Below are 16,787 nucleotides of genomic sequence, written 5' to 3'. Positions count from 1 at the left end.
GTAAATATTTTGTGACTTACCATCTCTGCTCATGCCGACGGCAATGCACTTTTTCAGGCGACAATATTGGCACCGATTGCGATTGATCCGCAGAATGCTGCACTGCTGATTCTTGGTGCAGGGCCGATACTGGATCTTCTGCTGTATGGAGCGACGGAAGAAGCCCTGCAAATCGAATAGAATAAACATTTCATTAGAATTGATTGAAATTTCAATAAAAAACATCAACATAGAGTAATATGTATATCTGAGCCATCCCACCCCCCCCATGTCCCATTCCGCCCCGTTCCCTTAACCTACATCGGCATCTTCGTTGGCTGCCGCCACTCTGCCCGGATTGCCGCTGTTGCTGAGGGCCGTGTCCAGGTGCTCGTCAAACTTCTGACACAGAAGATTCAGCTGCGACGAGTCCAAGTCCTGGCGCTGGTGGTGCTGCTCGCACAGCTCGTCATCGCAGCCCGAATCCTGTGCCTCCAGATCCTCCAACTGCTGTTCGTCGCTGCTGCAGGTGCAGCCATTGCCCGCGGAATGGGTGCTGGAGTTGCTCAGCAGCGAGCAATTGCTGTCGGAGCTGTCGCGCCGCTGCTGCTGCTGCTGAGGATGTTGCTGCTGCTGCTGTTGCTGAGGATGTTGCTGCTGCTGCTGCTGCAGGGGCTGTGACTGCGACTGCGACTGGGACTGGGACTGCTGCCGCAACAGATTGGCGATCTCCTTGTGGGTCTGCGCGGAAAAGGGGCTATCACAGTGCAGCGGGTGACGCTTGCTGCTGGCGGTCGGCGGGACAACAGCCGCTGCTGCTGCTGCTGCTGGTGGCTTCTCCTTCTGCTGCTGCTGCTGCTGTTGCTGCTGCTGCTCCATTTCGCGCTGCTTTAGCTCTCGCGCATAACGGATCTTCTTCCAGGGACACTGGTACTGCTCGTATCCCTCCTCCCCGGCGGGCAGTGGGTGGGCCAGGGAGGTGGCTGTCGGCTCGTCATCGCTGTTCGGACAGTCCTCGTCGATGCCCGACTCGCTGTCATTTTTGGCGCTCAGATCTGGACAGGGCTTTGGTGTGGCTGCCACTGCCACTGCCACAGCCACTGCTGGCTGTTGTGTTTGCTGCAGGAGCAGCACGATCTGCTGCTGTTGCTGACTAATACTATGGTTGTTGTTGTTTTTGTTGCTGTTGCTGTTTTTGTTGCTGTTGCTGTTGGTGGTTGTCTTTGCTGGGCTTGCTGCAGGTGTGTGGTGTGGCACGATTGCTGCCTCGTTTTTCAGTCTTTTGCGTTGCGGTGGCTGCTGCTGTTGCTGCTGATGCTGCTGCTGCTTGTGGAGGGGCGCCGACTCCAACAGCTTGACCAAGGCCGAATGCTGCTGCTTCAGCTGTTGGCTCTTGGCATGCTGCTGCTGCTGCTGCTGCTGCTGTTGTTGTTGGGGATGTTGCTGCGGGGGCGATTGCTGCTGCTGCTGCTGCATCGGGACAATCCCCGAGAGCAGAACTATGGTAGTGCCATGCTGCTGCATGGTCTGCTGTTGTTGCTGCTGCTGTTGTTGTTGTTGTTGCTGCTGCTGCATCTCTTGCATTGCACAAACCATTTTCCCCTCTAGATTAACGTATTTTTTTTTTGGCTTGGCTTCCGAATGACACTTGAACTCTCGACTGTTGCTGGCGGATCTACAATTTGCTAATAAGGAACATTGCATTTGCTCTCGGTATAATTCACTTCACTCAGATCTCTCTCTCTCTCTCTGTGTGTTGCACTTCACTGGCACGAACAAAAATAAATCGTTATATCGCTGCTGTTGCATACATTTGTTTAGCGCTCAATTTTCTACTCAATTCTTCTTTTTTTTCTCTCTCTCTTGGCGCGCGCTTTTCTTTTCTTTTTCCAGCTCTTTGCAACAACCGATTCCGACGACGAGCGATTTGCGAATGAAAGCAGCGTTGGAGCCCCAGCCAGAGACAAGCGCCAGCCACACGCCGAACGCTCGAACTTCGTTGGAGCTTCGTGCCGCCTTCGTGGGTCTCTCTCTCTGGCAGTGGGTCTCTCTCTTGCTCTCTCGCTCTCTCGCTCTGTCTCTGTTTTGCTTGTTGTTTTTGTGTGCCAACAGAGGACATTCACTCCGAGCGGCGGCGGCAGCGACGCAGCGCAGCTAACAATAGATGTGGCCTCTGCCTGCTGCGCTGCATTTGTCGGTGGTGGTGGTGAGAGGGGGCTGGGGAGTGGAGGCGCCCCCGTTGATGTTGTACATAGTTCTTGGAACACCTACGCGCCACAGCAGCAGCAGCAGAGCAGATTTCTCAGGTAGCAGCTGCCTCCTGCCACTGCCACCTGACTGATCCGCTTTGTTTGATAACAAATAGGGGGCCCCCCTCCCCTGGGGGGGGGAGTGTTTGATAAATGAGTGACAAATAAGATTAATTGATAGGCAGGCGGCAGTGCTGGCTGTGGGGGCGGAACACCTCCATCTATAAGTATGACAGGTCCAAGAGGATCTTAGATGGAGCAGGGGACAGGGGCAGCGGCAGCCACTCCAAAATTGGGGTAACTTTTGTTTCCAGATGGTTCTACCCCCCCACCCCCGCCCCCTTTGTGGGATCAGTTGACCCATATTTGTGGCCAACAATCCCCAACTAATTAATAAAGTGTGCAAATATTATTCCACACCTCCCAACCCATCACCCCCGCCTCGAGTAGAAGTGGTTCAGTGAACCCCTGTTTTCCAGCCAGATAGTATGTTTATTATTTAATCTCTATGAAAAATATTAAATAATATTTGTTGTTCCGTTTTTTGAGGCCAAAAAGAGTACCAGGCCGCCCCTCTCCCTCGCCCTCACCCTCGCCCTCGCCCAAAAACACCAACGACGTCAGCAGCAGGCAGCAGGCAGCAGGCAGCGGGCAGCGGGCAGCGACTGCGGCAGAGGTTGGCTGGCTGGCTGACTGGCAGTTCAGTTCAACGAACCCCGCCATTGTCGTGACCCACTTTTCGGTCAGCTACCTCCAAATGTAGAGCTGACAGAGCGAGCGCGCGAACCGAACCGAACCGAGCCGAACCGAACGAGCGAGAGAGCCGAGCAAACCACTGGCTTCGTTCGGTTTGTGCTGAGAGAGCGAACGCTCGGTTTGCTCTCAATGCATTTTGCATGCAAATTCTGTTCTCTCTCTCTCGCTGCGGCTGAGGGTCGGTCAACGACACAGAAACCTCAGGTGGCCTGCCCCCAAGAGGTTGGCTGGTCGAGGGGGCGAGGGCGATGAGGCTGTCGAAATGCGTTCAAGGAGATCTTTGGCAATTAAAAATGTGCAGAAAATCCTTTTTCGCTGAGAAGAGCAGAGCCAAGAGTTCAATGCACTCGTTTTCAGGGAGTGCGAGTGCGAGTGCGGATGCGAGTGGGTGCTGGAGTGCTGGAGTGCAACAAACTTCGAACCAGGCTGGAGCTGGAGCTGGAGCGAACTTTCGGGAACGAACAGCTGTGCCCATTTCGCGCGGTTAACTCTCTGCCGCCTGCCTCTCTCTCTCTCACTCTGTCTCTCTCTCGCTGGCTGCCAAATGTGAATGAACTCTGTTCGTCAGCGGCCAAAGCGAATAACAAGTTTGAAAAGAAAGTGAGAGCAGTCCCCACACACACACAGCGCACAGCGCACACTTGCTGCTGCTTCTCCTCCTCCTCTCTCTCTCTCTCTCTCTCACCCACCAAGACACTGCTTGATCCGCAGCGTCATCCGCAGCGTCATGCTCTCTGTTAAATAATTTTCTTTTGGCCGTTTCTATCGATGGGGCGCTCATGAATGGATCTATGCCGCGGGGGGGACGCTGACTGCTGCCCTCTTTCCTGTATTTTGACCGAAACGCCTACCTGTTGGCACGATCGCCGCGTTGGAGCTGCTTGACCAAGATCTCTTCGTTTCGTTTCGTTTCGTCTCTGTTCAGCTTTGTTTTGGGGGGGCCACTCGACGGGTCCCATTCCCGCTCAAGTCCCATTCTGTGGGCTACTGTCAGAACTTGACATCAATACGATCGTAAAGCACCCGAGGAGTCGAGGCTGTCGTCGAGTGGTTCGCGGTTCGATCCCGCAAAGGAATCGATGGGGGAATGGAGGTCAAAAAGGTCTCACCAGAGAGGAAAATTCTATTCTCCCTCTTTCCACGATTCTCTTACTGCCGAACCATCGCCTCCCAATCATCTCCTGTCTCAACGTCGATCGTTTGTTAAGCTTTTTGGAGTTCCTCTGCTTTGTGGCCCTCTTCCGATGCGTAAGCAATTAGCACGTGCCTGGAAGGGGGCTGGGGGAGGGGAGCGGAGACTTTATGGCGCTTTACAGTTCTTTCAACGATCGTTCGTCATGGTGGGGCTCCCCCCTCCCACACTTTGTGACGGCTGACAAAAATATTCAATGTGGCATAAATAAATTATGCTCAAATTACGAATATGTTTTGGGGTATCGGTACCCTCTCCTCTGTGCCTGGCTGCCCATTCAGGTCAGAGTTCAATGCACGCGGTAGACACCCGCTGTGCAAGGATAATACTCGTACAGCTCGTACTCCTTCCCTCTCGCACTCCTTGAACGTAGTAAAAGCAACACGAGGTCAGCCGCACGTAGGCACAGTGGCAAAAGGGGGCTGCTGAATCCTCCCCCACACACACACACACAATCCAGTCGTTTCCATTTGGCCTCGCGCTCATTGACGTCACTTGTGCAGTCGCAGTCGCAGTCGCAGTCGCTGCCTGCCTGCTGCTTGCTTGCTGCCTGCTTGCTGCCTGCTGCTGCTTGCTTCTACTGCTTGCTGCTGCTGTGTCTCTGCTCAGTTCGTTCAACTCTCTGGCTTCATGGTCGCCTTGCAATAGTTGTTGTTGGTTTGAGTTTGAGTTTGCGTTCGAGTTGGGCGGAATTCTGTTTGGAAGTGGGTTGGCTTTTGGTTTTGTGATTGGAGATGGCGGTGAGGGCTTTTGTAACCAAGGATCCAATCATGCACATGTGCACTGCCTCCTGATTTCCAAATGTTCAATCATTAGTAATCCACTAATCAAGATAATTGGGTGGAGGGGAAGGGGGGGGGGGGGTACCAAAGCAAACACCGCATTAATAATGATAATGACAAATGGGAGTCACCAGAGAGAGAGAGAGGGAATGATGGAGCACTGCCGAAAACGGAAATACCTTTCACATTTTCGCACTGCGAAGGGCAACTGCAAGCGAAGCAGCAAAAGGGACATCTGAGCTCCCGAAAAAGAAAGAAACAGCAAGAGAGAGGGACAGAGAGAGAGAGGCAGGCAGCCAAGGCAACCCAACAATTGAGGACATTGCACTGCAATAACCTTAAAGAAGCAGAACAGCAGCCTGAATCCGAACGGGAGATTGGGAGAGTGGCGGAGCGGTGGAGTGGTGGAGTGGCGGAGTGGTGGAGTGGTGGAGTGTGTGCCCAAGAGAGTGTCTCTGTGTGTGCGTGCGTGTGCCTCTCTTGACTTGGCGCTCAGCAAAACTTACGTATTTGTTGTTCTTGTTTTGCATAAAGTCGTGGAGAGGGGGGGGAGGGGCGTGCAACAATGAGAAGCTATTTGTGTGCCTAGGAACAGTTGGCGCTGCCGCTGCTGCTGCTGCTGGCAGAGGAAGTGACCTCAGGAAGGAAATGCATTGCATTTAATTGGTCAAAAATGTGTGCACAATATGGTTAGTGAGCGGTAAGTGGGGGGGTGGGGGCGCAGCTATGACTCATTGGAGGCACAATTTTAATCTTTCGATTGGGGCTTGGAGCCCCTTTTTCCTTTGAGGGACAACAGTCAAAGGCTTCCTTTGGCAGCTCCGTCCTCGAACGAGTCCAATGAACCCCCAAGTCCAAGCAGGGCACAACCGAAATTGGCGCAAAAAATTCCCTGGCGCTGGAGAAGACACCTGTGCCCTGTCAGACGACAGCCACCCCCGAGCCAGAGCCCGTGCCCGTGCCAGAGCCCGAGCCCGAGCCCGGGCCACCACCCCCTGTGCATTTCACTTTTCCTCGACAGGGGTGAGAGGGGCTTTGCTTTGACCCACTTTCCGGGCACTGAACTCTGTTGGCCATCAAGCAGGCCCGAACCCCCGCAAAGCCGAAGCGGATGCTCGGCTCGGCTCGGTTCGGGCTCGGTTTCGGTGGTTGAAATATTTTAGGGGTTACGCTCTATGTACAACGAAAGTGTTTTCCCACCCATTTTCGTCCGCTAGGTGGCGCTGCGCCAGCGGTAACCTTAAAATTTGTGGAGGTGGACTTTTTTTTTTTTCTTCTCGTCATGTGACAACTTTTTTAGCTGTGCGAATTCTGGTAGCTGGAGCAATGACCGGAGCTCGGCAAAGTTGAAGGATAAATGCAAGGGAAACTGCTACAGAGAGAGAGAGAGCAGGAGGGAGAGAGGGAGAGGGGGAGAGGGATAGCTCCATCTCAGTGATTGTCTCTGGTGTTGTTTTTTTTGGTCACACTACATGTTCCGTTCCACTTTCCGTTTAGCTCATATTTATATCCGAAATATTTATATCCACACATGCCTCCATCTCTCTCTCTCTCTCTCTCTCTCTCTCTCTGTCTCTCTGGCGGCAGTACTTGTCTCTCCCAAGTATTTATTTGTCAGTCCCCATTTTAGTTTGTCTATTTACTCACACACACACACTCGGAAACACTCACGAGTAATGGAGAGGTGGTAGAGGGCGAGACAGGTTCATTGAACTTGTGGCAATTATTTTGCGATTATTTGTGGTCTCTGCTCGGTTCGGTTCTGGCTTATGATCTATCAATAGATAAACAACTCTAAGCCCCACTGAACACGGCTAAGCGCCGGTTGAACCCCAAGAGAATGGAGCAGGGGAGTACCCTTTGAGAACAATCGATACCCATAGATCTTAGCCGGCAATTTCTGAATAAATAACCTATCGATAAGTTCAGTTAATCAAAAAGGTTGATGAACAGCTTCATCTAAATCTGTACCACCTATATAGGACCTATATTTTGTTCCTTAATCGAATTCAACAATAAAAGACTGTAAATGGAATCTATCGATAATTATCGATTGCTTATTTTATCGATTTTTGCTTGATCTTCAAGAGAATGGAACAGGGGAGTACCCTCGGACCACAATCGATACCTATAGACAATTTCTGATCAAATAACCTATCGATAAGTTTATCTAAACAAAAAAAAGTGCAATCGATAACGTTGATATTGGATTTTTTAACCGATAAAAGGGTTTATTTGAATCTGTAACGACTATAAAGGACTAATGTTTTTTTCCTTAATCGATTTTAACGATAAAAGACTTTAAACCGAATTGATCGATAATCATCGATGGTTTATTTAATAGATTTTTGCTTGATCCTCAAGAGAATGGAACAATCGATACCTATAGATCTTTGTAATACATTTTTGAATAAATAACCTATCGATAAGTGCAATCGGTAACATTTTTAAACGATTGTACAACCGATAAACGGCTTATTTGAATCTGTAACGACTTTATAGGCCTTATGTTTTCTTCCTTAATCGATTTTAACGATAAAAGACTGTAAATCGAATTTATCGATAATCATCGATGGTTTATTTAATCGATTTTTTCTCGATCCCGAAGAGTATGAAACAATCGCTACCTATAGATCTTGGTAATACATTTTTGAATAAATAGTCTATCGATAAGTGCAATCGATAACATTGCTAAACGATTGTAAACCGATAAACGGCTTTCGTTGAATCTGTAACAACTATACGAGACTTATGTTTCCTTCCTTAATCGATTTTAACGATAAAAGACTGTAAATCGAATTTATCGATAATTATCGATTGTTTATTTCATCGATTTTTGCTTGATCCTTATTTATCTGGCATTCTTTTTGATGAAATTTCGCAAAAAATACCAAAAAAATATGGCGAAAAAAAAACAAATCAAATATAATCCAATCGAAACCAATTCAATCTCCGACTTCACGACATGTTCGCGCAATTGCAACAAATATTAAAACAGTTGACCAACAATAGCAGAAACAAAAACACAAACAAAAACAACAAAAATAGCCATAGAACTTGTTTGACAGACCAACAAAAAAGAATCAGCGGCGGCAGCAGCAACAAAAAACGAATGTTCGAGCTGAATAGAGAGAGGCAAGGTCTTTTGCGTGCAAATGCAACAGCAACAATAGCGGCAGCGGCGGCAGTGGCAGCGGCAGCGGCCGAGCAGAATCTAACTGCAGTTCTGCGCAGGTCGTTGGCATTTGGAAAGCCAAGTGGGAGAGGGAGCGGGAGCGGGAGCGGGAGAGAGAGCGCCAGAGAGCGAGTGGTTAGGGTAGGCAGAGAGAGGCAGAGAGAGGGACGGACGGATGAGAGCAGGTGATGTGAAGGCCTCAAGCTGACCAAAGTGCACTGAACTCTGGCAGAGCCCGGGCTGGCAGAGTGCTCCCCCGCTCTTAATGGAATTTCAATCATTTTTATGCAGCCATCATACCCCATATATGTAGGGTATCTTCCAGGGTATTTAAAGATTCGTTTCTGTCTCTTTTTTTTTGTCATAAAAATTCTTCTTGTCGGCGCTTTTAATGACTCACCAAAAACCCACACCCACACCCGCCCCCGCCGCCTGAATGATCAGCAACATAAAAGCTCACGTGCTGCCTCAGCCTCAGCTTCAGTCGCAGTCGCTGCGCTGCCCTGCACTGCGCTGCTGTCTTTATATGGGCGTTCGCTGCGCTGCTCTGCTCTGCTCTGCGTTCGAATTTGATTTCATTTCGCACTGAGAGATCTCAATCTCGCCATCTCCCTCTCTCCCTCTCCCTCTACCGCTACCGCTTTGATAAGTGGGCGCCTCCACTGACAGCATTCTGCTTTAAATGCTCACACACACACACAGGGGAGGAGGGGTGGGTATGGGAAGGAGGGGATGCCTGCAGCTGCAGTTTTTTTTTCAGCTGGATTATGCAACAGTTTGAACAATTTATGACAAAAGTCATTGCAAATTATTTTCAATATTGAGTCATATTCGGCTTTCAGAGAGGCAGGAAGTGGGCGTGGTGGAGTTCAGAGTTCTAGGTGTAGTATTTACGTGCCACCGATCGATTGGGTTTATTCAATTTAGCCAAACAAAAATTACACAGATTTATTCTTTTTTCTTCCAGAGGGGGGCACAGAGGGGGAACTAGATCATAATTGCATAAAAATTAAATTCCAAGATTGTTTCGCAACATAATCCGAATCCGAAAATGTTTAGCCACATGCTGGGCGAGACGCTATCAAAAAATATGTGTCTCTGTGTGTGCGTCGCGTCGAATGGCAATAATTTATTTGATTAATTTATAAATTGCATTTGCTCGACGACAAGAGCAACAGGAAAATTGTACAGAAAATCTATGGCGGGTTCTAAGTGTCTGTCCGCCAACGTGTGCGTGCGAGTGTGTGTGTGTGTGTGTGTGTGTGTGTGTGTGTGTGTGTGTGTGGCTCATGCAAAGTGAGGTCGCTGCCGTTCAATAACCTCGAGTGTTTTGTGATGAGAGCAGGGGGAGAGGGGGTGGGGGGGGAGCTACGCAATTGCAATTGCAATTGCAGCAAAGCCAACGAGCATGGCAACAACGCACACACACGCACGCACACTGCCTCTCGCTTGCTTAGAGGAGGAGAGCACTAATCGGCCGAGTCCGTTCGTGTCTGTTTTCGGTGGATCGTCGTCGCTCGCTTGTTCGTTGCCTGGGGACAGTGGAGGGGGTGGGGGGGGGGACTTACACAGACAGCTTAGGCTTATTCTAGGCCTTAAATTTGAATGACAGTGTGAATCATACCTGAAAGAGACAAGAGAAAGAGAATATTAGTATAAAAAGGTAATTGAGGGGAAAGGCATAGAATAGGGGGACAAATGGGTTCCCCCCAACTTAAAAAAAACCCCCCACCCCATCTTCAGGTAGGAACCCAAAAGGAAATGCACTTCATTCCAGCTCCAATTAACGGAGGGCAATCTTATCCGAGCCACTCAATCATGGGGGAGTGGGGGGTGGGGGCAACACTTATCAGCCTCATCAAAAGTGCAGGGCTGGAAAGGGGGAGCTACTGCTCCACTTCACCTGTGCCCTGGCTGCCCCCCCCCGCCACGAAACCGAGACCGAATCCAATTCATTCCTTTGGCAATTAAACTGAATCAAAACAACAACTTCATGGCGGTGTTGGAGTCAGCGTCGTTATCGCACACACACACAGAGAGAAAGAGGGAGAGAGGGAGAGAGGGGGAGAGAGTAACTAACCTAACCTAACGCTAACCCAATTCGAGGCAGAGCCCCCTCTCTGGGGTTCAATAAACCCAAAAGGAAAGGCAAGGCAAGGAAAGAGAGACCCAATCATAGCCCATAATACACGAATACATTTCTAAAATATAGATTAGCTGTAAATCTTCAGGCCTAATCAGCCAAAGACATACATACAAACGCCAAGCAGAGGGTTCACTGTAGGCAGGCCAGCGATATTTCTAGATTCTATAATGACATGCATGAGGCTTAGGCTCGGGCTCCGGCTCGGGCTCTGACTGTGGCTCTCCTGTGGTCATGCAAGCACACTCTTGCACACTCTTGCAGGCCTGCCTCAACTAGAACTTGCTTGACTTCGTTCGTCGCATCGGATCTCTGGCTGCGCTGCCGCCGCCGCTGCCCCGGCCGCTGCCTCTATCTTCGTTCTTTCGTTCGTTCTTGTCATCGTCGTGTCGTCGTCGTCGTTTCGTTTCGTTCGCTGAGAACTGAAAAGAGAGAGGGAGAGAGGGCGAGAGGGAGCGAGAGACGGAGGCCAGGCCAGGCGCCCACCCGAAGTTCATTGCACTTGGTATAGCGGCATATTTTGCATGCATCTCGCTCGCTCTCACTGACTGGCTTTAACTCCTCGCATTCTTATCTCTCTCTCGCTGTCTCTCTCTCTCTCTCTCTGTTTGGGATGACCCACAAGAGGAAGGCCCAAAAAAAGTCTCCTGTCGAAATAATTGCATTAATGACACACACACACACACACACACACAGGGACACACACACACAGGGAGGACCTGCACTGAAAGAATTATTATGCCTGTCACTTAAGTTTTTGCAGGTTCTGTTAATTAAAAGCAATTAAAAATAGTCACCGCGTCTCGGAATTCCTGAAACACTTTTCCTCTGTGACAGCTCTGACGGAAACACGAAATTTTCTTTTCAGCCATTTGAAAAACGATTTGTTGGCGACGCAACACTCGTTCTATCGTCTCGTCTTATTATTAGATTTAATTTTTTGTGCATTTTCCACAAGGCGAAAACAAATGAAATCTTCTGCCAGACATATTTTTGGGTCTACAAAATGGGTTAGTGCTTGGGGCGGGGGCAGAGGCAGGGGGAGGGGGGGTTGAAACCAATTTTCAATGAATTAATTGCTGTCGGCACTCAGGTTGAATGACTTGTTGCATCTGTCACCTACTTGAGAGCGCGACGGCGGCTTGGATTTTTCAATTTGTTGTCGAAAAATACAAATTTCTTGATCGGACTTAATGCCTATGGATTGGTGTCGGGCGGCGGCGCATTCAAATATCAAACGTAAAGCCTCCGTGTCTCAGGCACAAATCCAAAGGAAAAAAATCAATTGCAAATTTGAATTGTAAAGAGAGGAACGAACAACAAGATCTCAATGCCTGAAACAGAATTGCTTTCGGTGCGGCGGCCACGGCGGCCCATTAAATGCAATTCCATCTACTTGACTGTCGTCGAGTCACGTTTCGGCCCCCAGATAGACACGGAGAGACGGAGAGACAGAGAGACTTCGACTTGGACAACTCTGTTGTTGAGGTGATTGTACGGGCCCGGGCTAACAAGGTACTGGCTCTGGCTCTGGCTCTGGCTCTGTCTGAAGGCTGAAAACCCCGCGAACCAGTTTCGCACAGCAGCAGGCAGGCAGGCAGGCAGCAGAAACTGCAACTCAAAAATCTATTTCAAATTGTCGTACATTCGATTTTTCAGAGTCAACATAAATTACATGCGGCTTAATCTTATTTTTGTGTGGCTCAGTCTCCACTTAGTTTGACATTTTCGTTGGTTATTTTTTGTTTTGTGTCTGTCAGCGGTTCTGTTTTCTGTTGCATGTTTGAGGTTATGACAACAGCAGTAGGCAGTAGGCTGGGGCAGGGGCAGGCAGGCAGCCTCTGACTGACATGGGGCGACACGATTCGACACGACACGGCACGACACCACCATTAAATGAGGCAAGGTGTTGTTCGATCCAATGGTCGGCCCCTCTGGGCCTTAAGGGTCGTCTCCCCTGCTCCTCCCCCCCCCATTTATAATGCCAAAATGTCGCCTGATGACATAATCAACAATTAAGGCACCAACTGCACATGGAAGAGAGGGCTTGCTACCGTTATTTTGGATTTCAATCAATTTCGGATGAGCGCGAACATTCCAAAAGATTACTCATACGCCCGGGCGTCCGAGTGCTGGGAACCCTTTCGAAAATGTTTCCAAAATCGTAGGCAAATATGGGATTACTCATACGCAGCCTGCCCCACATTAATTGCCATAAAAATAGTGGCAGGCAGAAGGGAGGGGCAGGGATACAGAGAGTGAGAGAGAGAGAGAGAGAGAGAGGACACACACAGTCATAGAATTTGTGACGGAAATGAGTTAGTGCCATTTGGCATGCCCCCAACCGTATTTCAGTGCATTTTGAGGTGATGGGGCGGGGCGGGGGCATGCAACACACGCATGCCACGGAAAGCGCGTGCATTGCCTACCAAAAAAAAAACACGATCGAGGAGCCAGTGCCACGGCAGACCCGTTGTTTCTGCTTTTGTTGGGCCCGCAGGCATTGCCGGGTTGCATAATTATCATGCAACATGCGGCAGTCCAACGAAATGGAGTGTCTGAGATTTGTGGCCAAAACAAAACGTTGTTTAACGCCTGAGAGGGTTTCAGGGGGCACGAGGGGGGGCCAGAGAAAGAGGCGCGGGGAAGGGGGGGCACGGCTTAGTCACGCACTTTACGCACGAAAATTTCCATTCCGGGGGGTTCGACTGAAGAGTTTTCCCATTGCCCTGGAGATGTGGCATGCGGCATGTGGCAAGATGCACCCAGCGGCTGGCCAACAACCTGTTGGCAATGGAAACAGAATCCGAAAGGGTTCTCAACCGTTGGAGAACTCTTCGAGCGACCCTGCCCCACACACACACACACACACACACACACACAGGCGACGTGCGTGGCATGACCATTGCCAGCCATCAAACAAAAAGAAACCTGGCCAAAACAGGGACCGAACCGAAGCAGCTGCATGGGGCACTGCCACTGGAAGGGGCATGCGGCATGGGGCAGGGGCAGATGGGGCAGGGGCAGCTCGTTTGCGCGGTCTTTGACCGCAGCGGAGTAACCGTTAGGTAGCCAGAAGGATTACGTAGACTGGCCGCAACGTGCCGCTGATTGTCCGAGGTTAGTTCTCAGAGCAGGGCACAGCGAGTGGCAAGGGGCGGTGGCAAGGGGCGGTGGCAAGAGGCAGCAACGAAATCAGTTAAAGTTAAACGCCTTGCGGGCACTTGCAAGGTTTTCGGCTACCAAAACCTCATTCTCCATTCGCCTCGCGTGCCTCAAAATGTTGCATTGTTGCTTGGCGGGTGTGGAGTGTGGATTGGGGAGTGCGGTGTGTGGGGGGTGGGGGGGAGTGGGCTTGGGGGCATACTATTTCGTGCTGCTTATCGCGCCTCAAATGCTCAGGCTCCATAAATCAATTAGTTAGGCGAGCTACGGGGGGCTAAAGGGGGTCTCGGAGGGGGCTAAAGGAGGGCAAGAGGGGGCTCGGAGGGGTAGGTAGATAATTGAGGGTTTTTTGGGGGTTTCTTGGAGTTCTCTTGGGGGTTTCTTGGGGGTCTCTTTGGGGGTGGCTGCCTATAGGAAAATTCGTTTGTTTGAGAACCAAAAAAATATACCAAAAATATACTGGAAAATGCTGAAAAAATACCGAACCTTTGGGAACTCTGCTTAGAAATGGAGTTCCTGGGGATTCTATGGGAAAACCTCCCAATAACTAAGGTGGGGCTTTGTTTTTTAAAGAATTTCGTAAAGGGTCCCAGGAAAAAGCCGGAAAACCTTCCTCCCCCTGCGCCCCCAATCAATGGCAAATATCTTGGCCGAAAAGGTTCCGCTGAACAAGTTAATTTGATTTCGGCCCTGCCCCGCCCTGCAGTCGTGTCGTGCGGCTTTCCCACGCCCCTGGCGGAAAAGTTCTGGCCACAAAAAAAAGCAGCCACAAATCACATAAATAATTCGCTCTTAATTATTGGCCCCAGCATAAAACTGTCAACGCAAAATGTCAGCCGGCAGCCAGCAGCCGGCAGCGTGTTCTTTTTTGTTTTTTTGTGACTTATGACATAAGACAATTACAGCCAAGGTGCAGCCGCAGTGGCAGTGGCAGCGGCAGTGGCAGTTGCAGAAACAGAAGTGGCAGGGCAGCACATTGAACTCTGGTGTTTGCCACAAACAACAGACGAACAAGCCACCAATCTGCAGCTCTTTGCTTGCAACATGTGATGATCGCAGTTCGTGTCCAGGCCAGGCCAGGCCAGGCTCCGTCTCCGTCTCCGGTTCGGGCTCTGGCTCGGGTTTTTCCTCTCTTTGCTTTTCTTTCTGCTTTTCCCGCCATTGCAAAAGTGCATTCAACTCGCTGTCGCTGTCGCTGCCGCTGCCACTGCCGCTGCCGACGCTGTCGTCAGTCAACGTTTGGCTTGGCAAAGAAAGCAGAGTCAATGCACTTTATTGCAACATTGCCACACTCTCTGTGCCCCCCCACCCCCCTCTCTCTCTCTCTCTCTCTCTCTCTCTGTGCAAGTTGCGGTACTTTCATTGCTCAAACAACAACAAAAACTCGTTGCGTTTGTGGCAAGTTCGTTGACGTTCGCCGTCGCTGCACGAGTGTGCGTGTGTGTGTGTGTGTGTGTGTGTGTGCTGTGAGTGTTCTAGAATGTTGCTGCCTCTCCCAGCGGCAGCACCAACCGGGATGGGGGGTGGGGCGGGGGGGGGGCTAAATTTTCCAGCTAGATTGCAGCAGAGAAAGAGAAAGCAACAGATTGTGCAACATGTTGAGAGCCGAGCGAGCGAAACGGCAACAACAACAACAAAAACAGCAACAACATAATGGCATTAAAAACTACATATTTTTATGCAATAAATACAACAAAAACAAAACAATAATTATATAAAAAAAAGAGAAAAATAAATAAAGAAATTAAAACAGATTTAATTTGAATATTAGAAATAAATTCTATAAACACCACTTAAAAATATAACCATTTCTCATTGCAATAAAATATTTTTGAATTATAGATTTGATAAAAAATATTATAACATTTTTTGTTACAAATTTCTCAAGGGAATAAAATATTTTTGAATTATAGATTCAAAAAATGTAGTACAAAATATTGAAAAATGAATTATAATTTCTGTAGATCTATCAATATTTTAATTTTTCATTGAAACAATACATTCTGTAAATATTTCATTGCTTCAAATTTCTCATCAAAAAAATTATAAAAATTAAATAAAAAATGCTACAAAATTGTTAATAATTTCTGTAGATCTTTCATTATTTTAAACTCTCATTGAAACAATACATTTTTAAGTAATAAATGGATTTATAAATGTTGGAATATAAACAATTAATACTGTAGATATTTCATTGCTTCAAATTTCTCATCAAAAAAATTATAAAAATTAAATAACAAATTTTAAAAAATTAAAAAAAATTCTGTAGATTTTACATAATTTTAGTTTCCCATTGAAACAATAAATGTTGTATAAATAAATGTATGAATATAAACAATAAATTCTGTAGATTTCTCAATACAAAAACCTTCCTTCCTTGAAGGGCCACCCTCTGCTGCTGTTGTTGTTGTTGAATTATCCAAACTATTATTGACATTTAACAGAGACTTTAATGGCGGCTGCCTTCCCTTTTGTTGATCTTAATATTGCAGAATTTTCAATTAGCAATAAAATGAGACCCCAACCCCAGCCCCAGCCCTGAGCAAACAGATTATTTTGGCCGAGAAGCAGCTGGGGAAAGTGCCGCAAACGGGAGCGGGAGTTTCCAGCACCCCCTGCCACACACTCCCCCTCCCCCTCCCCCTCTCTCCCTCGCTCTGCTGCCCCCTTAAAGGGGTAAGTAACCTCGAATGAAAGCAAAGTCGATTCAAGAGTCGAAGCGCCAGCACGTGGCCCCGGACGACCCGGGCGAATGACTCTTAACTGGGTCAGCAAAAGTGGCTGGCCCCCCCTCTGGGGGTGGTTTCAGGTGACGGGGGTGGTGCACACACACACACACACACACACACACACACAAATACACATTTTACTATCGCTCGTAAAAAAATGGAAATAAAAACTGCAACATTTGCTCGTAGTACGAGCTGCTGCTGCCACTGCCGCTGCCACTGCTGCTGTTGCAGCTGCACAGTTGCACGTTCTCTTTGTGGCAGGCTGTTGCAGGCTGTTGCAGGCTGTTGGAGGTTGTTGCAGAGATAAGCCCCCAAGTGTGGACTGGGTGGGCGTGTTGCTGGCCATTAATTTGCCCGCCATTTGATTCTTTTTGTTGCAACACTAATTACACAAAAAACCAACTTCGCTGTGGCCTTGGTCCAGCGTGGGGCAGGGGCAAGAAGAGCGGCCCCAAACAATAGTATCGAAATGTTAATTGTTGAAGCTTTTATGTCTATTTTTATGTTTAATTTTTAATTACCTTTATATTCGATTTAGTTTTATTTTTATTTTTTTATTAATTTTTTGTGTCATTTAATTGATTTTACGGCCCGCTTCTACATGCCATGCGACA

General features: G+C 48.6%; 1 protein-coding gene across 4 annotated transcripts in view; it reads right to left on the bottom strand.

Moving 5' to 3' along the window:
* The window catches only part of LOC108152059 (ecdysone-induced protein 75B), an 88,792-nt gene that overhangs the window by 15,672 nt on the left and 56,333 nt on the right, over window positions 1-16,787 (bottom strand). For 3 of the 4 annotated variants that reach the window (XM_017281064.2, XM_017281067.2, XM_017281066.2), the window contains exon 3: window positions 21-165. In XM_017281064.2, coding sequence (XP_017136553.1) covers window positions 21-165 — 145 coding nt within the window. Of the gene's footprint in view, window positions 1-20; window positions 166-300; window positions 1,905-16,787 lie in introns of those variants that run through there. The other variant, XM_017281065.2, reaches the window with a different exon arrangement.

This window comes from Drosophila miranda, chromosome XR, assembly GCF_003369915.1.
Source record: "Drosophila miranda strain MSH22 chromosome XR, D.miranda_PacBio2.1, whole genome shotgun sequence".
NCBI lineage: Eukaryota > Metazoa > Arthropoda > Insecta > Diptera > Drosophilidae > Drosophila > Drosophila miranda.
This window is presented reverse-complemented; position numbering and strand designations above follow the sequence as displayed.